Source organism: Rosa chinensis, chromosome 4 (genome assembly GCF_002994745.2).
Source record: "Rosa chinensis cultivar Old Blush chromosome 4, RchiOBHm-V2, whole genome shotgun sequence".
Lineage (NCBI taxonomy): Eukaryota > Viridiplantae > Streptophyta > Magnoliopsida > Rosales > Rosaceae > Rosa > Rosa chinensis.
In genome coordinates, this window is record NC_037091.1 from 48,289,167 (window position 1) to 48,312,035 (window position 22,869).

A 22,869-nucleotide genomic window follows, 5' to 3' on the forward strand; every position below is an offset into this window, starting at 1 on the left:
TAAATTGTGTTTATAGTAAGCGGCTAAACCTGCCTACCCTTGTGGGTGTTATATTATCTAGATTGATATCAAAATTTAAGCTTTTAATGAAATATTGTTTTTTTCATGGAATATATATATATATATATATATATATATATATATATATATATTATCTCCTTCTCTTTCATTTCTTCAGATTGCATTGGTTATGCATTTAATGTGAGGGGTGCAATGGAATGCCCCATTTGCCGGGCGAATGAAAATGGCACATGGAGGAGGTATTCTGAGAATCACGGCCCTGAACAGAACTTGCATTTTGAGAATCAACATGAGGACTACTTTCCAGAGCCTATTTCTATGGTAAAACTTGATTTATGTTTTTACCGATCAATACTTTTTATCAACTTTTATAAGTCTTCTATGACATTTCTAGTATCTTACTTGTACCACAATTGCATGATTGACAAGTGAGGGCTAGTTGAATGATTTCTTTTCCGTAGGAGGCGAGGTTTTTTCATTCTTGTAGAGGCTCGCTTAAATGTGAGCGTCTCAGATATTTTAATGATCTACTCTAACTTAGGTAGGTAGTTCGGCTTTTCTTATCGGATTTCTTATGTAAGTTCTTGCATACTCTAGCCTTTGGCTCTTGATCTAATGCATTCAACTTCTACTTTAAAAAATCAAGGTTGTAAATTCCATTTTTCTTTTTCATTTTGACTTGATTTATTAGGAAGGAGTTATATAATTGGTTGAAGGATTTACCCGTTTGTTAAACCAAGTCAGGACTCTGTCCTTTACACTATTCTTGATTCTGCCTTGAAGGATCAAGAAATGTGTGCACGATTGCGAACCTTACACTCTTTGATATTTTCTTATTCGTTTGGAGTTTCATCATCAACACACATGGGATAAAGTGTTTGCAACCTGTTCATGATGATTTTCAAGTTTCAGTCGATTCACTGACCTGGATTATTTCATTAGGATAGATGAGTGTGGTTGACATTGAACTCTATGTTCAGTTAACTTAAATTCTTATAGGAAAAAATTGTACAAGAAAATATGCATGCGGAATGGCTTTAGATCCTAATAATATTATCTAAGTTTGCACACTTTTTTCAGTACATAAGCATGTACTAGTGCGACTTACCACAAACCCGGCGATTTCAAAGGTTCACAAAAAAAAGCTCGGTCATTCTTTGATATGCCTGACACTCAAAACTTTAGCTACCTGCAATTCCCACTGTCAATTTAAAACATGCATAATTTTGTTTCAATCTACTATGTCGGCTTTGTACTTTTAGTTCTAACTCTTAACTTTCCTTTGTGAAGCGACTATCTAGGTTTTGCTACGAAGAGAAATAAACCACCTTATTACATTATAGGGCCCTACATTATAACTTCTAATAGGCAAATAACATATAACCTATTTATGATCCCAATTCAACGTTATGTAACTCGACAGTTTTTGTGCTTGCTTGGTTTTATTAAACCATCATTTGCTTCGTATTATGACTTGGGGATACATAGTCATGTATGTCCTTTGAATCTGTCATGTCATTATACACTGTTTTTCATCTCATTAGATCTGAGTTCTCCGCTAACTCTCCTTGAGGTAGCTAGTGTGGTTTCTTATACCCTTTTATTGCACATTAATCAAAGAAATATAAGTTGATTCCTATTAGCGGAAGGAGCTGAAAGCATTTAGATATAGGACTTGTAGGTGTGTGTAATGTATGTGGTTATCTGGGTTTGGATCTCCTAACTGAGTATATGAGGAATTGTATAAATGAATGATTACACTTTAGATTGTATAGTTATTAATTAGTTTATAGTGTTTTTTTTCTGGTAAGAATGCAGCTTCTCTTGTAGAGTAATTATATATGAGTGAAAACTGTGAAATAGACAGCCAACAATCATGTGGGCTGAAGTACTAAAACATAGATGACGCAAACTTATTTGGCTGATAAAAGGTCAATAGATATTACAGTTAGAAATGTGACATTTAAAGTGATTCATTTACGGTATTATGTTAAGGAATCTAAATATCTAAAGCACTATTTCTTTTGCTAACAACATATGTAGTTGGATTATCTGAAGCTAAATTTTTAACAGAGGATGAATACGTATAAAATTGTTCGCTCAAAAGTTTGATTCTTTTGCTGGATGTTTATTGTTGGCATGGCATGCCTTACCTGAATGTTTCGCATTTCTTTCTTCTTTCTTTTATTTTATTTTTAACTCTTTCTATGATTCATTTCCAGATTCCACCGGGAGATCCTCACTCTATTTGGTAAGCATTATTTTTAAAAGTTTTTTCCAGTCCGTCATGGACTCGATTTATGTAGATTTACTTGGTCTTGCCTGAAAGTGATAAGTTTCTGTTTTGATCTTTGTATGGATGAAGAGTTCACAGCAATAGACTTTACTAATCATGCCATGTAGTGATGAATCATTGAACTCACAACATTTTCCTGGCAGGTATCTACATTAATAATAATTGTTATAGATGTCATGATCATTATTTCTTTGGTCTTTAATTGTCTTAGACATTGATTTTCTGTGCCATGATTTGCTTGGCTTTATAAAGATTGTTTCCACATCACCATAATAAAAAGAAAAGTAAATTTGACAGATGAAATATCTTGGTAAAAAGAGAACAAGAATTTCTTACAATTGCATACCTCTTTCAGGATAATTATTGAGATTAGAAAATAATAACTATTCTAGACGTGATGATTAGTATCCTTTTGGTCTTCATCTCACATATGGATGCTTTGAAACTTGCAGGCAGTGGGATCTATTATTGTCGGACTGTAAGTTCATTTTCTTTCCATATCACCTTTGATCTGACTTACTAATTAATTCACTTTGTTCACAGTAGACTTGAAACAATATTTTGATTATGCAGATCGATTTGCTGTAGACCCCAATGGTGGTATTCCTAATAATCATCAACCGACTGGCCCTTCTAAAGTATCCGAACCAACAGAGAGTCCTCTACGTTCTGGAATTTGTGATGATTGTATCAACACACTTCTGTCAAGTGGCCATGCTGGTCATAGTAATGGGGTTTCAGTTCCAGCTGGAAACCTGGGAATTCCTAGTGATGATGTCAATGCCAATATCCATGTGATTTCATAATTCCTCCTGCTGGTTTTGATGGTATACAGAATGACAGGGGAATGCCAACGGCCGCCTATACAAATGAGCAGGAGTAAGCTTTGAAAAACTTGGTTCAATAGTGACCCCCCGGGAGTTAATTGAATTGGTAGTGTAGACATTGACATCATCACTCACTCAATGCCATCTAATAATCTATGTCGTGACTCGTGAGAGATGCATTTAAATCTCCCAAGTCATTTCTGAAACTTGCCCTTCATAGTCTGTAGTTCACTCTTTCAGATTTTACATCGCATCTTTGATATCTTACATATATGCACCTCTTCTTTGTAGGATCATCGTTGTGCATCATTATTACCCACAACGGCAGGCTGCATCATCTGTCCCGGAGAACCAGGAGGCTTCTGAGGTTCATGATCAAGAGGAAGTATCTCGGGCTCACACCATTTGATATCAAGAATTCAGAAACCATATATAATTGTAGAACTATTTAATAAAAAGTAGTTTCTTCTTTGCCTTACCAATAAGTCTGGCTGGTTAGCTCCATCTGATATGGGACAATTTGTTTCATCCTAAAACTTTTGTAAGGATCGAGAAAAAAACCCTAAGTAGAACGCGCCTCACGTGCGACTAACCTGCCCTTCTCCTCCTCTGTTTTCTTGCTTGTCCGGCTGCGCCTCCATGCCAGCTCGGGCCTTTGGCCCTGCCGGCGTGCGGTGTGTGTGGCCGGACAGGACTGGTGTCCATGGATTACTCGATGGTTGAACAACGGGATCGTTTGGCGTGATGGTGTCCAGAAACGGGTTGGTGGCACAGTGGAGTGGAGATCAGATCGTTTCCGATCTGGATTGCGGAGGGCTGATCGGATTTGCAGGCGGTGGCGCTTGGCAGTGTGGCGTCAGTTGGTGGTAGTTGTGTGGGATGGGCATAGCCGGCGACTGGGGTTCCTTGCTGCGTGTGCAGCGGTGATGTGATCAGGTATTGGCGCGATTCAATCCTAGATCTGTCCTAGTTTATTGGATTTCAAGGATCGGGACTGTGGTTGTCGTCTGTTGCCGGCCTGGTGGCGGTGATGTGAGGGTGACGCAGACTGGTGCCGTTGGGTTTGGAGGTTGTTGGGCCTGTGGGATCTGCTGCGTTTGTGGGATGGTTGGTGGACTTGGGCCATGTCATTGGGTTCTGTTTGGTCAGCCTGGTTTCGTAGGTTTGTTGTTTTATTTTATTTCTATTATTTAGTTGTTCATGGCCTTAGGGCTTTAATAATTTCCTACCAATTTTTGGTAGAGATAGGTGGGCATTGTCTTGATATGTACACTCAGCGTGTCTTGTCTGTTCTAATGAGTCGGCGAGTTCCTTGCTTTGTCAAATGGTTGCAGCCTCCTAGTGACATGATGAAATTAAGTGTCACTGGTAGTATCCTCCGGTGGCAACATAGTGGGAAAGTTGGTATTCTTGGTATATGGCTTCACGTGAGCAGTATCTTTCCGGTATATCACCACAACTGTAAAGCAAATGGAGTAGCCAATGATGCACTCTTTGCTAAATGGTGCTTGTTAGAATACATAGGTTATATAGAGAATCCTGATATTATTTTGGGATGTTCTCTTGAAACTTATTGTAATGTTGGGTTTAGGAAAAATGTCCCCCTGTTATAAATATTATATATATGTGGCTGTCCACTGTAAATACTCATTAGTTATGTCCTTATGATGTAAACACTACTCCAATATAAAGGGGTCTAATGAGAATGAAACACACATTTCTACCTCCTCCTACATTTTGTTTCTCTATTCTATCTCTCTCTTTTTCTCTAGTTTATAACACGTTATCAGCACGCTTTGCTCTTATTTTTTCTTCTCTCTAAACTCCATGATGATCCGTAAGTCTATGGTGCAACATAGTTGCCTATGACCAAGGCTAATAATCTATGAGTTTTTCTTTCATTCTTAATGAATTGCTTCATATATAACATAGATATCTTATATTATCGCATAACAAATATATGTGTTTCATGTTTATCATCTTTGTTCCTATTACATATGAACATCAATTTTTTTTTATGCGATCATTTTCATATTTTTGTATGTATCCACTACTACAATAACATGATTTAAGTGAAGGAGTTATGTCCTAAAACAATCATTTTGATGTAATTATTATTGTAATGATTATTAATCAAAAGGGCAAGTTTATTGTTCATTGCTTATATTTGATATTTGAATGAACAAGGTCCAAGGAATATGAGTTAAAAAGAAAGTAATCTAAAGAGTTAGATGTGTGAGACATTTACTCTTTTACACTCTTATCCTAAAAGGTTCCTAGTCATAGGATTATCATTGGATATTGATAATCTGGAAAGACTAGCACATACTATATATGCTCAAATATTGAGGGTGATATGTCTCTTGTCATTCGTGTGGAGACACTAATACAAGTATGTGTGTGCTCTTATTGAAAAGAGTACACTGAACGCGATCGTTAGAGTTCTTGTATGGAGTTTTACTTACATGTCAAACTTGAACTCTAAATTGCAATAATACAAATTAGTCCTTTGACCTGAGACACCATGGTTGTCTTATGAGTGAGTGGATTAACACTTAATGATGCAATAATATTGTGTCCCTTAACGGATATGATTGATGCATTCATTGGTGTAATCAATTCGTTCATAGAGACATGTGAGTGTACAATGAGGAATCTCTAACCTTAAGTAAATAAGGTGTATGTTCAAAGATGTGATTCAATGAGTCTTTGGCCAAAACATTGAATGAGATCAGAAAGGAGTTTCTAATCACATTCAACGAATCACATAAGAAAGGAAATCACATTAGAGGGTTGACATATCAATTCCAAACCCCAATGATGTGATTTAGAATATCATGTTAGAGAAGGACCGTATTGTATTGTAATTCCAATTGAATGAGTCATTCTACATTAACTAGGGTAGTCATGATATGTTGCAAGACATCACTCATGACTTGTGAAGTCCCTGAAGATTGATAATCATTTATGATCCTAATAACAAGGGAGAATCAAGAAGGAGTTTTGATTCATAAACGAAATAGAATGGTTCTATAAACTTCACTGCCTTGTTAATTAGAACCTAAGAGATCTCACATCATATAAGTGGATCCTTGAGATTGTATATGAAGAAGATTAAGCAAGAGTTGGTTATGACCAAATAATTAATTAGATTTATTATTTGGACATAATTAGGTCTATCGGGTAAAACCGAATGTATTGGGTCTAAACGATTGTCGAAATGGTGTGGACTTGGGGTTCACTAAGTGAGATTGAATGAAAAACCCAAGATACAATTTTACTCCCCAATAGCATGAATAGACCAGCCAACATATTGGCTTTGTGAAAGTCAATATTTCACTTTTAGTAGTTGGAGTTATTTCCAATTATAAAAAAGGGAAAACATCACAAATGGTGTATGAACTTTAGTCATTTATACACTTTGGTGTACCAACTTCCATAACTATCAGAATGGTGTATCAAGTTTGCTCAAATATTTCATTTTGGTGTACGCCGTTAAATTTTCCGTTATCTTTGCAAAAAAAAAAAAAAATTTCCGTTATCTTTCCTTTAGCTTTGTCAGTTTTTTTTTGTAATAGTTGATTGACAGTGTAATAGTTGAGTGACCAAAGTGATATATTTGAAACTTCAATGACCAAAGTGTCGAATGAGTCATAGTTGAGTGACCATTTGTGGAATTTTCCCTTTACTATATACAAAAGTTCCTACACTAATTCATTCTATTGTTCACTCGAGGCGGAAATGACAAGTTTGCCGTCGAGTTTAATGAATGAAGAAAACGCCTGGTTTATTTGATCCGTCTTCATATTTATTCTAGCACGCAGCAATCAAAATTTGGGATTTTGATTTATGGATTTGATGTAATTTGTGATTTTGATCGTAGACCGCTGAGGTTGCATCCATCAAGCTCTAGGATATGAAGGTTGGGCTTATAACAAGTAGGAAAGGTTTAGTTTGCAAAGTTTATGTGCGATATTTATTTTAGGATTTTGAATTATTCTACCAGCAATCAAAATTTGGGATTTTGAATTATGAATTTGATGTAAGTTTCTGATTTTGATCGTAGACCGCTGGGGTAGGAAAAAGAAGAGAAAAAATCCAAGATTTTGGTTGCTGCTAGAATTTTCATCGAGTTTGGGAGGAAGCTTTAATAGAAGAAGAGGTATGTGTTTGATTTGTTTTTTTTTTTTGTTTATTTTTTTTTTCCAGTTGTTTAAAATTGTGGTTTTGCACTGTTCTAGCTTCCTTGATTGGTCAATCCGACCAGGTAGTCCTTTCATTCCTATTCTATGTTCTTGATTGATTGCTATGTTCTTGATTTGCATATGAAATAAGGGATGCTTCTGGTTATTTGAGTTCAAAATATTGGTGTTTGGTGATTGAGTTTAGGGATTTACTTTATGTCCTGCAAGTACAGGAACTTTTGATAGGGAAAAACTTGATCTTTTTAAATTTATTTTTAAGATTATGGTGGTGAATTTTAAGGCGGTGTGAAATCAATTGTATCCAGCATATATATACATATATATATATATATATATTTTTTTTTTTTTGAAGAAAAGGAGAAGCTTTATTAACTAAATACAAATATGATCGTACATGAGAGCGTCCAGTATGAATTCTAGAGCAAAAGTAAACCAATCCACATGGATGTTTGAATCAAAACTATGACTAGCTAAGCGATGTGCAACCCTGTTTGCTTGCCTAGAAGCAAAGCAAACTGTAACTTCTCCTACTGCAGCTAATAGGCCTTTAATCTCTGAGATCAGAGCTCCCAAGTTAGACAAGTCTTCAGCTAGAGAGTTTATGGCCTGTACCGCGACTCAGCAGTCACTTTCTACCACTGCCTTTGTGATATTCATGGCTAGCAACAACATCAGACCATATTTCACAGCAAAAAACTCTATATGCAGGGGAGAGCTAACAAAAGTAGCCCCGTGAGAGAATGCAGCAACGAAAAGAGCTTGAGCATCCCTAATCACCCCACTTGTACCTCCATATGGAATAGGAGAAAAAAAGGCTCCATCAACGTTCAGTTTGAGTACAACCTCCACTGGAGCAGTCCACTGTTTCCAGCTTACAAGTCGACCCCTATCCATGGCCTCAGAAACTTGGTTAGCTCGAGAGTACTCTTCGAACCATGCCATGGCAAAGGCCACCATTCCAGGTCCAGTTTGAGACCGGTCTCTCCACATCTTGTCAAAACTATTCTTCCAGATACTCCATAAGCAGTTTGTCAAAGGACTCCGATGTCATAGAAGTGAATTTTTCCAAAAACCATTCCTTCCATGGTAAAGAAGAAGGTTGGATGAAAAAAAGGGAAGCTCTTATGATCTCCCGAGATAAATCACGTTGACATAACAAATGTTCCACAGTTTCCATAGCATTAGAACAGATAACACAACGAAGATCACCAGAATACTCTTTGTGTGACAAGGCAACACGAGTAGGGAGAAGGTTGTGAACTGCTCTCCACCCAAAAATAGCCACTTTGTTGGGAACCTTAGCCTTCCACAATGCTCTCCAAATTAGGCGATATGGATCTCTAGTGGAGGATGAGGCAAAGATGTTTCCAATCGAGAAGTCTAGAGCTATAGTGTAAGCAGATTTCATGGAAAAGAATCCTCTCTTATGAAGCTTCCAGGCCACTCTATCCTGGCTATAGCGACGACTAAGTGGAATAGACAACACTTGAGATGCCACATGAGGTTCAAAACAAACATGAACTGCAGCTTCATCCCACGTCCAAGTATCCATGTTGATCAAATCAGGCACTCTCTCAAAAATAGTATCCGAAGGTTTAAACAAGGAATGATAAGAAACAAATGGTATCCAGTCTTGATCCCAGATACTAACAAAAGCCCCATTGCCAATCCTCCACGATAAGCCAGCCTGCAGAACTGGCCTAGCTTCCATGATACTCCTCTAGGAATACAAAGGTCGCTCACCCATGTCAGCAAAAAGAAAAGAACCATGAGGATAGTACACTACCTTGAAAACTTGGGCCACAAGGGAATTTGGCTGAGTAAGCAAACGCCAACCTTGTTTTGCTAGCATAGCAAGATTATGAGCATGAAGATGTTTAAACCCTATACCACCATGTTCTTTTGGAAGATATTCTCTCCCAAGATCGCCAATGGATTTTTCGTTTTTCAACAGTACTTCCCAAAAGAACTAACAACAGAGCTATTGTAGGTCATCACAGGGTGACTTGGGTAAGGCATAACAGTTCATGACATAGTTAGGAAGAGTTTGAGCAACTACCTTGATAAGTAATTCCCTCTAACACTTAGAATCTTTGTTCTCCAGCTAGTAAGTTTCTTTGTAAGCCGTTCTTTTCAGAAATCAAAAATGGCCTTCTTATTGCGCCCAACGTGGATGGGTAGCCCTAGGTACAATCCATGTTCTTTAACACATTCCACACCCAATATAGTTGCCAACTCGTTCTCTTTGGCAGGCTAACATTATCGCTGAAAACTACGCTGGATTTCTATAAGTTAATGTGCTGCCCAAAAGCCCTAGCATACACAGCTAGTATGTTCTTGAAAGCTCAACATTCTGCTGATGAAGCTTCTGCAAACAGGAAACTATCATCTACATACAGCAGATGGTGTAAGATAGGTGCAGTGGGAGACATGGTAAGCCCTTTAACCACTCCACGCCGTACAGAAGAAGAAATCAAAGCTAAGAGCCTTTCTGCACAGAGAATAAACAAATGCGGAGAGAGTGGATCCCCCTGTCGAATGCCCCTAGAAGGTAGGATGAAACCTGTAGAAGACCCATTAATCAACACAGAATAGCTAATTGACTTCACTGTTGCCGTCACAATCCGAACCCAGTTCAGACAAAACCCTAACATAAGCAGGACTGCCTCCAAATAACGCCATTCTAGGTGATAATAAGCTTTAGAGATATCGAGTTTTAAAGAGAAGAAACCATCTACCTGTCTGCGTAGTTCCTTCATTAAGTGAGCTATTTCAGTGGCCACCAAAGTGTTATCAGAGATCAGCATTCCCGGGACAAATGCACTCTGCAATGGAGAGATGATATTCAGAAGCAGACACTTCAAACGATTTGCCAGGACCTTGGAAGCAATTTTGTAAACCACATTGCATAACTCAATTGGTCACAAATCAGACATTTGCTTAGGTTCTTTTATCTTCAGGATCAAAGTGAGATGAGTGAAGTTGGATTCCCAGGATATCTGCCCTGTATGAAGAATCTCTCAAATAGCCATGCAGACATCTTGTTCAACAATACTTGAAAACCTCTGAAAGAAGCAAGGAGACATCCCATCTGGCCCTGGAGATTTGGAAGGACGCATTTGGAACAAAGCTTTCTTAATCTCCAAGTCAGAATAGGGAGCAGTGAGGTCAGCATTCATTGTGGGGGAAACCCTAGGTTGCAAGCATGCAGTATTCATCTCCAAAACTTCCTGATCAGTACTATCTACCCTAAAGATGGATTCATAGTACTTGACAATAAGACCATTTACTTCTTATGGATTGGTAGTCCACTGCCCTTCCGAGTTTACCAAACCCTTAACTCGGTTCCGACATCTTCTATTAGAAGCTCTTCGATGGAAAAAAGACATATTGCAATCCCCATCTTTCAACCATAGAATCCTTGACCTCTGTCTCCAGTATGTCTCATTAGCAGATAATAATTTATTCAAACGAACCTGAAGAGCTTTCTGGACCTCATAATGGTGCGGTTCAAAACTCTGTTTCATCAGAGTGTCAAGCTTATCCTGAATTAGCCTCATCTCGGTTTGCCTTTGTTGGAAAACACCTGAATGCCAATTTGAGAGAAGGTGGCCGATCTGCTTAATTTTCCTACCAACCTGTGACATTGGCTCCCCAATAGTTGGAAGCATCCATCCTTGTTGAATAACTTTCGAGCAATCTGAGTGGTGCAACCACATCTCCTCAAACCTGAATTGCTTTGGGGTTCGATTCCTAATAACTGGCTGGGGAGAAACTTTGATAAGTAAAAGGCAGTCATCTAATTTGCTAAAAGAGGAAGTGTAATACATCTAGAGAAAGGGTAAAGCTCTCTCCATTGCGCAGTTTGGCAGGCACGATCGATCCTTTCTTTGGTAAACCGGTTAGACCACGTGAAATGAGGTCTAAAGAACCCCATATCCAGCAACTCACAATCAAATAGCTCTTGGTGAAAGCGAAGCATCTGTGCTGCACACCGAGGAGAGCCACCCTATTTTTCGGCATGACTAAGGATCTCATTGAAATCCCCAGCTACAAGCCATGGCAGTCGACTCTATGCCACTAGGGTGCGCAACAGATTCCATGTGATAGTTTGATTTGCTGTTGACGCAACACCGTAAATACCAGTGAATCGAAATACTCTAGCAGATCCTATGGCTCCAACCTCCGCATCAATATGGTTAGCAGGGTAATGCCTGAGGCGAACATGAACCTCATTGCGCCAAAATAGAGCTAAGCCATGACATTCATCTTCTTTTGGTGCACAAACTACACCGTCATCCAATCCGGCGGTGAACTGTTGTCAGGAGATTTGGTGAAGCTGGGGTTTCAGAGAGGAACACAAGGCTAGGGTTTTGCTGATGAACAATGCTAACGAGGGCATCCTGAGTTTCCATGTTATTTAGGCCTCTGCAATTCCAAGATAGAATCTTGAAAGCCTGCATGGAGATCTAAGTTTGGTATAGTGATCGTCGCTGGTCTAGGGTTTGCTAGGGCGAGAGAGAGAGAGAGAGCTCTCCTTTAGAGTATGAAGTAGAATATGTAAAAAGTTTCACAGTCTACCGTCCCAAAGGTTGATTCTACAAGCAAATGATCGTTAACTTTTCTTCAATTAAAGGTAGTGGCTTTTGTTCTTCCAAGCTATAGCTTTCCTCTGATGATTTGAATAATTGCCATTTACAGTGGTCTGTGCTTTGGGTTCATCTGTTTCTTTTGCTTTGCTTCATTTGTTTTGGTTAGGGATTGATTGACTGTTGGATCCATTTGGGTTTGTTTTGTGATCAATCTCAATGCTTCTCTAATTTCAGGTCAGGGGGTTGGATTGTTTTTAAGATTTTGTGTTATGTATTTTTTATGTGTTATTTTATGACTGTTATGATGCAAGCTGCTTTACTTCTCTGAAAAGCATAATTTTCCAAATTGTTACTATACTGGCCAAGTCCAAATTTTTAGAATCTCATTGCTTGATAGGTTGTGATTAGCGCTGTATAAGAGGAATGGAAAGGAAGTACTGAAACGAAATGTGATTCTAGCTATTTGGGGTAAAAAATAATGAGAGTTAATTTGGAAACTAAAAGAAACTGCATCTATGCTTTTTGGATGCTACTGGTAATTAAAAGAAACTGCAGTTTACGTATGTAAGAAATTACCAGCCACCCTAGGAACAATGCTACACCGTTACAGACGTACAGGTTAGAGTTCTTCTTACCAGCAATACCCAAGTACCTGATACAATATACATGAGTACATAAGTAATGCCACAATGATGACCAAGAGAACTGGACAGACTCAGGAATATACAAATGCTAAACTCACCATCTTAGGTTTACGAAAGGAGTTGTGCTCTCAGAGAACAAAACCATTAGTATGTAAATCTACTTTTCACCACTTACAAGGGAAAGTTTGATTGAGAACATAGATAGTCCATGGTGCAAAACCTAAAAGGAGAATCAATAAGATAAGCATAATTAAACTAGATAAATATGAACTTTTACTTGCAAAAAAAAAAGGATAAAAAAAATCTCAATTCTCAGAACTTGATTGAACAACTAGGATACAGATTCAATTGATGATGCATTAACATGTGAGAGTTTCCCAAACTTCACCAAAACGGCCAATTATTTTCAACCAAGCAGTTGTCAAGATTTGAGGAAAATGCACCATACGAGATAGTCAGATAGCAGTGTATAAATTATATTTCATGACAAAGAAGCATTATCCTTCAACCTATGTACTCACATACTCTAGTCCACCTAAAGCAGGAAACCAAAAAATCATTGCTATGTCTGCCAGAAAATAACCAATGCAGATCTGCAAAAGTACCCAAATAGAAATAAAATTAGTTACGACAACAAGTTAACTATGCAAATAATCAAAACTCAAACATATCCAAGTTCTTTACAGGACAACAAGTGAATCACCGTAATTTGGGACCTAGCCTCAACAAAAAGAAGAAACAACAGCCTCCTATTAGTTTCAGGATACACTTAGGGGGCATTGGTTTTAAGTAAACTAGCTCAAACCAAACAAATCAAAGCAATTGAATTGGGTTCAGAAATGCCGTAAAGGAAACATTTAATGGGCTGGTGAGGATAGATGCAGACACAAAGGTCAGAAATGTAAAACTAAATATTTGGCATTCACATGAGACTAACATTATCAGAAGTATACATTACCCATTGCTACACAGTCAGATAGGTTCTCAAATCATAAGCAAACAGTAAACTTTGGCTGGACATTAACAACTTTTAGAAATTAAACAATGAACTAATGCTTTTTCCACATCCACTTTCCCCCAAGGCCCCAATGTTGTATCTGAAAAAGTAGATCTTCTACTAATGATCAGTTCATCACTATAACCCTCATGAAATGTATCTGATAAGAGTATAAGGTGAAAAGAGGCAACTGCTATAGCAATAGCATGAACAGTTAAGAACCCCCTGTACAGAAGGGGAAAAAAGGCATCAATATGTAAGTCAATAGGAATATCAGAAAACTCAAATCTTTAGTGTGGTAAAAGGTACATCTGTATCATGCGGAAGATATTTACCAGTTGTTCCATTCAACTTTTTCTGCTTTGCTCAATTTCTGATATTCCTTGAAGCTATGAAGGCTAATAAGACCTGTTAATTTGTAAACCTTCAAGAGCAGAATTTAATCAAGTTCAAAATCCACACTGATATATCAAGCCTTCTTTTCTCTATGTTGGTTTTGCAGGTGAGACTTATTCTTGAAGAGCCTAAACCTGAAACCAGAGGATTTGGAAATCCAATTTTGAAGGTCTGGTATTGATTCCATTCTCACTCTGTTCACTAGGTTTCAGTTCCGACATATTTTTCCTCCAAAATTTTACTTTATTCTCTATACACGACCTCATTTATGTACCTGAAATAGTTTTACTTGGAAATGAAATTTTGGTATGGGATTAGTAATTTTGATTCAGATCTTACAGTTTTCCAATTTTCTAAGGTTGAATTGCTACCAAAAGGCTTGGAAATCCAGTTTCTTTCACTGAAAATATGACCTTCTTCAACAATATCAGCTGCTTTGTTTCTATTTTCCTCCAGTTCAATATTGCATGTAAAATCCTCCTCCGGACTCAACCATGCTCTATTTTTACCAGTTTCGTATCCTCAACTTTTTATGCTGTTTCTCTCAATCTTATAAAAACTTTCATTTCTTTATTTGTTTCTCTTGCTGTTGCCTACGTTTGGACTTTGTTCTTTATTTATTTAGCAACTGAATCAGGTTTCTGTTGTTGGTATATCTACCAATTCTTGAGCAATTCTATTACCAATTAATCAGCAAAGAATAACATAGAGGCTGTTGGATTAGCATTCTAAGTTTGAGAGGTTGACTGAGATATATGTTAGCATCCTGTTAACATATATTTGATAGATTTAATGTCAGATATATGTTAACAGGGTCAGCAGTCAGTGTTATGTTCAAGTTGTCGTGGCAAAGTCAGAAACAAAACAAAGAAAGAACTGATATATTCATTCGATAAAAAGTCTAAAGCTGTAGAAAGACTGAAAGTGATGCTCATCTAAAAACTAAACTTGGTGAAACAGAGTGTAAGCTATTTTTGTTTTATTCATCAGCTTATATTTTTATTTATGTGTTACAGATTTCTTTCAATTTCAGTTTAGACCTTTCTGGAACATGTTGTGCAATGTAGTTAGGCTTTTCTGATATGATTATTTTCTCTGTCGGTAAAGATTGTTCTTGAATGGAGGGATTTAGACTTTAGAAGTATGCTACTACGTTTTCTCAAGCAATGTTATGTTTCCTTATGCTTTTTCCCTTTTAAGCCTCATCCCCTTTCTTCAGCTTCCATCTTCGTGCTATTTGCAATTTTTGGAAAGGTTAATTAGAGTCCTGGAAAAGCAAATTGAAATGCTAAATTGGGTTGGTGATATAGAGTATGATTGAGATTCTTTGCATTTTCTGGGAAAATGTCGTTCAGCGGAAGGTTTCCTCCTTCGTAGTTTGTGCATGAATTATATCATGTTTCAGCTGTTTTTTTCAATAATCTTGGAAGTTAGAATTAAATTGTTTTAATTGTGTTGGAATTTCAGGTATGGTTGCTGGAAAATTCTTTGGTATTGGAATCTTCTTCTGGAATTCTGCATCTGCTACGAAGTTTTCATCAAATAAAATCATAATCTTCTTCTGGTGTAATATTGATATTTCTTTCTCACGTAAGATAGAGCTTCATCCCTTAACTGGTTCTGTTCAACTCACTTTTATTTGCTCATGTACCAAACAACCTGACTTTGGAATTCACGTATGTTTTAACTTTATAGCTACTTACAAGATTGACACCGGGTGCCTGTAAAGCTTTAACCATTGTAGCTGAGATTGGAATTACTGTATCCTTTTTTTCAGCTCTGATGCTGTTACTAGATTTACTGGCCTTGGTCTGTTAACCATTCAGACAATTGTACCTTCTTTGTTTGAGGTAATAGTCCTTGAAAACTTTGTCTTCCACCTATTTCCTCTTTGAGATGTACCTCAGTACCTGCACCCTTTTATGTTAATTCCTTTCTCTTTTCCTTCACAGATAATTGAAACTTAGGAAGGGTCCATAGGGTCAAAGCTTTGAAGTCAGTTTCGATATTATAATGTTAGGAAAAATCTCGATATAAATTTTTGAAACACTAGAAAATCCTATAGTGGCTTACAATTTGTATTACATTATTTTTATCATAAGATGCTGCGATGAATTAAAATAGAAATCTCAACCTGAAAATTTTCGTATCACTTTATTTTGCATATTTCTCACTTTATTTAAAGACATCTTATTCATCTTTGTTAATCAAACCATACTCACCTACGAAATCTGCAACTCAGTAATCATCATGTAAAAATTCTACCCTGCAGCATCGCGCAGGAAATATTCCTAGTAAAGATTGAGCCTGTATACATGAATTTAGCCCCCTCCAACCTGGGATACAGCTCACAGTATCCAATTATTAAGTAACAAGAATGGAAGTAGGCAAAACGTCACTACACCAAAACTGGTCTTTTACAGCCTGTCATGTGCGCCGTAAAAACCTATTTACAGAGTACAGAAACAGGCTATACAAGCTTGCGCCGTAAAAGACATATCTCATTCACAGCACGCTTTTGTAAGCCATAAATGTTCATCTATGCACGCAGTAAAAGTGTTCCTACCGATTCTCGGATCTCTAATTTGACATATAGGTGCGCCGTAAATGCTTAACAAAGTGCGCCGTAAAAGACTTTCTGTGGAACTCATTTACGGCACACATGGTATGCCATAAAAGAATACCTGTAGAGTTATTTACGGTCCACATAGCACGCTGTGCAAGACTTTAGGCATAATTCTTAATGTCATTTGTGACACACTCTGCACGCCATTATTGGCATTTCTTCTTTGCAAGAAATTTTATATTGCTGCTTATTTGCCAAATATGGCAGTATATTCAATGTAGCTGCTTAACTAACAATAATTCATTTCAAAACCTTATATAGATTGTCAAAGAGTAAAGGTGAATTAACATATATGATACATTAATTGAAATAGGATATCTATACAAACTTGTTACCATGCCATATGCAACTAAACTACAAAACAATTGCATTTGCATGTCCCTACAAACTTGAGTTTAAAAGTGACATATTACAGTTCAAAAATATATTGCAGGGTAATTGTAAGGTTTCAAGCACCACTATCCAACTGCAATTTGTATCTCCCAATTAGTTCAAGCAATTTACTAGCAGTACCAACATAAGGCATTAATCTGCATACACCACAAAATTTCGTAGTACCTGCTGGAAACAAGTTTGAGAATATATGTTATACATTGGCTGCACTGTTTTCTTCTTCTTTAAACTAGAGTTAATTAAATAAGATACTAGCAAAGGATTAGAACAGAATCTAAATCACTGAAAGTATAGTACAATATTCGAAATAATAAATAAGATAAGTTCATGCAGTTTCTAAATCTTTCCTCATTCTTTCAAATATATTTGCATTGAATAATTGGTTTTCAAAAGAGATTCTTATCTTCACAAACTACTTGAACTAAAGTTTCTGGAAATATTTATAATTTGAACTTGGAAATTAGTATTCACCCGACTATAATGGCATAGTCCTCGTATAACGACCTTAATTCTACAACTATAACTAAATTATAAGCAAATGTAGAGAGTTGCAATATGAGAACAAACCAGAATAGAGAATCTAGATGGATGTTATTAAACCACCAAAAACAAATAACACTACTCAAAACAAAAATGAAGAGGTGATTAGTGTTAGGATATGTTACCGAAAAGTTCATAAACTAAACTTGTTTGATGTACATGATAGGCCATGCAATTGTACTTCCTTGAGCCATACTCAGTGTTCCAAACTCCCTAGTTGGTCGATATAAAGCTATATCCTCAAAAACATCAAGCACCCAAACTTTCCAACATTCATGACCAAGGGGCACATGATGGACCTTTACATTTGGATCTTTTGACTCAAGTTTTGCAATTGCAAAAACCTGTTCTTCCATCTCAAACCAACTTAATAATTCGATTCTATTCTGATCATCCTTTATAACTTTGGTCATTTTACCTTCCTTGTCTTTGCTTTGTCACCCATGATTAGCAGAATATTGAATACTTGAAGTTTTCTTTTGGTTGCTTTGCTTGCTTTGTGGCCTCCCACGGTTAGAACCTCGAACACTTGCAATATTTTTTTTCTTTGTACTCCATCACTGCTATGATGTTGAACACTAGGATTTTCATTCTGCGTTTGTAGTGCAAACATATTAGCAGAATGCTGAACACTGTTACTACCCTGCTATTATAACATTAAGGAAATCAGTAACCTGGTTGACTTATCAACCCAAAGTTAATAATTACAAATAAATAAATAATTTAATAGATGTATTTTAAAGACTTACGTGGTTATTCCCTTCATTCTCTGATCTTGCTAAAAGAGTGGCAACCACTTCTTTCAATCGTTCAATCTCTTGTGATTGAGAAAGCATATTCTATGCTTGAGTAGACACTTGTTTCTCTAAGTTAGCAACTTTGTTTCCAACTTTGGTTTGATATTCTAACTTTGAAGGGACTGCTCCAAATCCTAACCCTCTTACCCGTCCTCGTGGATCAGGTCCTAGTACTTGTGCTATAGTATCATCTTTCAATGAAGATGTTTGTGAAGGTTCTTGCTCTGCCCTTTTTTGCTTCACTTGTTTCTGTAAAAACCATGTGTCATTTAGATTGTCAATTAACTAGTCTTATGGTATAGATATAGATTTCTTATTGAATTATTTGGTTAAAGAAATATAAATATCTATGGTATTCAGTAAATACTTATTGATGACAATGGAAGGTGATGTTCTTAACCACAAATAATCTATTATTAAATTTATCATCTCAATAACCAAATCATTTTAAATTCTTGCAAGATTAGAAGGGGGAAAAAAACAACCATCCAAATTGCATTAGTACATGAAAAATGCACTGAAATCACAATGACAAAGATAATGCACTGAAGCTTTTCCATACTACACATTCTGGAATAAATTCAAGAAAATCAAACCAAAAGTAACTCACATATAGTCCCCAAAATTCTTTAACAACTTGATATTTGGATCATTCCCATTGAAAACTTTGAAATAAAAAGAGGTACTAATATAAACAAACATATGCAATTGACTCAGGAAACCTAATTCAAAGCCTGCTTAAGATAAAAAAACTCTGGCAGATTGAAACCATTGAAAAAGTAATTCAAACTAGCAAAGCATGCAAATGGAGAACAAACACATAATGGAACCAAATTTGCTTCTAGACAGAGAATTAATGGCCATTATTTGACTCTTTCCATAGAAGAAGAAGAAGAAGATATTATTCTTGCAAGTAATGACAATTTACGAGTCAAAACAGACTTACACTAACCCTTCTGGTACCTCTTCACCAAAATCCAAACTAAATACATAACTGATTAGGGAAAAAAAAATACCAAAAGATGAGCCATAAAGAAGAGTATACAGACCACTATTTCCGGATCCTCAACTACTTCATCTGAACCCTTCTTCTTCTTTGCTTCATAAGCATGTATCCATATATCAGACCTTGATATCGTATCTGGATTTTCACTTTGTTCCCTATACAAATCAACTAGTAGAAATAATCTTTATGTTATCAAATTATGAAACTCATATGACGTTAATATATAACCACATTATTCTTACCAATTCTTCTTCAAGCCGCGCGAAACTTTTTTTACTAATTCTATGTAGTAAAGTTCTTCCTGCCTGCATTCTCTTGAATTTTTGACACTTCTCCTTTGATAAACATGTGGTCAAAGCATTTTCTGAAATCTGATATTGCAAGATAAATTCAGACTTGTATATATATTACAAAATACTTCTAAAACATACTTTAAATCCCACACTAGTTCTGTGTTTAACAAGAGCTAACCACTCATCCATGGATTCTATGTTATTAGGCTTGAGAAGGGCAGCAGCACGCTGTAAACCAACAACTTTGGCTTGCTCTTTCACTTCTTTCATCACTAAAGATCTATTATCTCGCCAAAGTTTCGTCATCCTTCAAAAAATATGCTTCTTGTAGAATTCATCAACAACGAAAGTTGTGTGCAAAAGAAAATAAGTGAATAAATTGGTGAACATAAAAGGCTCGTGTAATATGTTCCTATATATAAGTTTAGAAAACTTACTGTGACGTGTTTTCAAATCTGATCTTTGAACTTATTAGATAGATCTTTCCAAGTTCCAGTGGTCATTGTTATTAGTTCTCTTGCTGAGGCTCCAATGAAAGAAGAGAATATACCTGCATTTTCTCCAATGGGCTGGCCTCTTTCATTGAATTCAACTACAATAGGAAGTTTCCTTTTTTTTTTTTTGCCAATATCCGACAATTTGGCTTTACCCCGAGGTGGAATTGTTTTCTTTTCTAAGTTTGATGTAGCTTGACATTCCTGAATATCAGCTTCCATAGGGGATGAATTTGAATTTCCATTAGATATTCTTAAGGATTCATCCCCTTTTCCCCTAGCTGCAAGCACAAGAGCTGCTCGTGCAGCTGTTTCTTGCCTTTTGGCTTTCTTTCCACCTTGTGTTGAGGTCTCTCCTCCACCCATACTTTATAGGGTCAACATAATATGTTCTACAAAGCACAAAAAAATTATGATCAATGTACTAACATGTAAAGCAATCTTATCCAAAACCACAAACTAAATTAGATCTTACCCTTAGAATATTGATGTGCTGATAGATTATATCAATGCTTCTGTGGAATTTGAGTTATTCAGAGTCACCGTCACTCAGTTCAGCCAGCAAACATGCAAATTAATATCCTTGCTGATATTGATACCAGAACACACACAAACACATACAATGCAATAAATTCATTTAAGTATAACAAATATATATTGATACCAGAACATACACAAACACCTACACAATGATATATCTATTATTGTATGCAATTCCTACAATTACCGAATTGATTTTCTCATTATCATATCTCTCACATTCTTCATCCTCAACGTCGAGGTCTAGCTGTGATACATCTATTGGCATGTAAGCACTTTCATCACTATCATTCTAAAAAAACCCTCTTGGCGGTGCTTTGAGTACAACATGCCAATTCGAAGTGTCACTCTCTCTTGAATAAAAAAAACCTATATCGCTTGGGAAGCAAAAATAAACGGATCTCCATCAAACTGATACTGCCCCTTGTGGAGGTTCACTAATGTAAAACCATCTTCAAATTTGACACTGGTCCCTATATTAGCCCAATAACAATCAAATAGGGGAACCTTAAATTGGCGGTAGTCTAGCAGAACTATATCTCTTATAACACCATAGTAGGATACTCTGTCCATCTTCTGAAAATTATCCCTTGCACTTGCTCGACACTTAGTGTCTCCTTCAGCAAAAACACTACTATTTTGTGTGCTTTTCTCACTGGCCGCAATTTGAAATCGGTTTCCATTGATGATGAAGCTTGTATGTGATACCACATCTGCTTTTGGCCGACAAGCAATCCACTTCACTGTATCTGACATATCTCTTGAATCACCAAATTTGACCTTATCAGCTAACCATCCACTAAAAGTACTAAGATGTCTATGTTCAAGAAGGTTTTCATCATGCTCAAGACGCGTATCAGAACACTTTAATTCTTCCCTGTGCATTCTGATAGGAAAAAGACTTGTATAAAAAAAACTGGACATGTAATCTAAAGTAAATTAGAACAACTAAATTTAGCAATCAAACTTACTCTCTCCATGGATCGACTTCTGAATTATTTGTCCACCCAAATCGATGAGCAATCTCTAGCATAGAAGAACTGAATAGTTTTAGCTTCCCCTCACCAAGTGGTCGCCCTTCTAGTATTGTTTGATGCTCAAAATCCTCATTGCGTCTACTTTGAACACCTATTTCAGCTGCTCCTTTAATGTATCCACTACAAAAACGTGACATCTCTTCAGCCAAATACTTTTATGCTATTTTGACGTATCCTTTTAGATCCTTCATAAACCTAAAATATATATATATATATATACACACACATACACACACATTAGTATTGATACTATACAAAGGAACTAATCAATTATAGTTAATGAAGTGCAATGTAAGCTCACCTTTCGAAGGGGTACATCCAACAAAAATGTACAGGGCCACCAATTAGAGCTTCTTGTGCAAGGTGAATTGGTAGGTGAACCAAGAGGGAGGAAAAAACCTTTCAAACATACACAGTTTCTGCAATTTCTTCATCAAGAACACCAATATTTTTCTTCTCAATCACTCTTTGACATAACTGATGGAAGAACACAAGCGAAAAATTGCAATTCTTGGTCCTTTGGGCAAAAGTCCTTTCAAAGCCACCGCAAGAATCTGTTATATCAAAACATGGCAATCGTGTGACTTCAAACCCATGATCTTGTTGTCTTGTAAAGAGACACGATTTGCAAGATTAGAACAATACCCATCCGGCAATCTTAACTTGGCTAACCTCTTACAAAATATCTTCTTCTCCTTCTTTGAAAGCACGTAAGGTGCTACATCACTTTTGGATTTGTTGGAACCATTTTCTTTTGGATGCAATTTCTTTTTAATACCCATCACTTTTAAATCTTTCCGAGAATTCAAGTTATCCTGCGTCTTTCCCTTCATGTTGAGTAAAGTGCCAATGATGCTCTCACATATATTTTTTTCAATGTGCATCATATCCAAATTGTGTCGCAATAACAAAGTCTGCAATATAGAGAATATATATTAAATTAATGCAATCAATGTTACAAGGTTTTAGCAAATTGTAATGAAACTAATTAAAAAAAAAAAGGATTAATTTTAGTTTACCCCCCTAAGGTTTGGGGTGTCATCATTTCACCTCCTGTACTTTCAATTTTAAATTTTTACCCCCTAAACTTTCCAATTTCAATCAGTCGTGTCCAATTTCTACTATTCCGTCCAAATTGGACGTTAAGTTTGACTTTTGAGGGCTA

General features: G+C 36.5%; 1 protein-coding gene across 1 annotated transcript; it reads left to right on the top strand.

Moving 5' to 3' along the window:
• The first annotated feature begins 213 nt into the window (after positions 1–213).
• LOC121052863 lies at positions 214–4,779 on the top strand. Its single transcript, XM_040518781.1, has 4 exons — positions 214–342; positions 2,244–2,272; positions 2,770–2,795; positions 2,891–4,779. Exons 1-4 carry the CDS (start codon positions 214–216, stop codon positions 3,121–3,123), a joined length of 417 nt encoding a protein of 138 aa, XP_040374715.1. The 3' UTR covers positions 3,124–4,779.
• The last annotated feature ends 18,090 nt before the right edge of the window (positions 4,780–22,869 follow it).

Bases quoted from the DNA above. Each gene is read 5' to 3' on its own strand.
- LOC121052863 (XM_040518781.1), top strand. From the start codon at position 214: ATGGAATGCCCCATTTGCCGGGCGAATGAAAATGGCACATGGAGGAGG. The intron at 2,273-2,769 runs GTAAGCATTATT...TGAAACTTGCAG, and splicing joins GGAGATCCTCACTCTATTTG to GCAGTGGGATCTATTATTGT. The intron at 2,796-2,890 runs GTAAGTTCATTT...TTGATTATGCAG, and splicing joins GGATCTATTATTGTCGGACT to ATCGATTTGCTGTAGACCCC.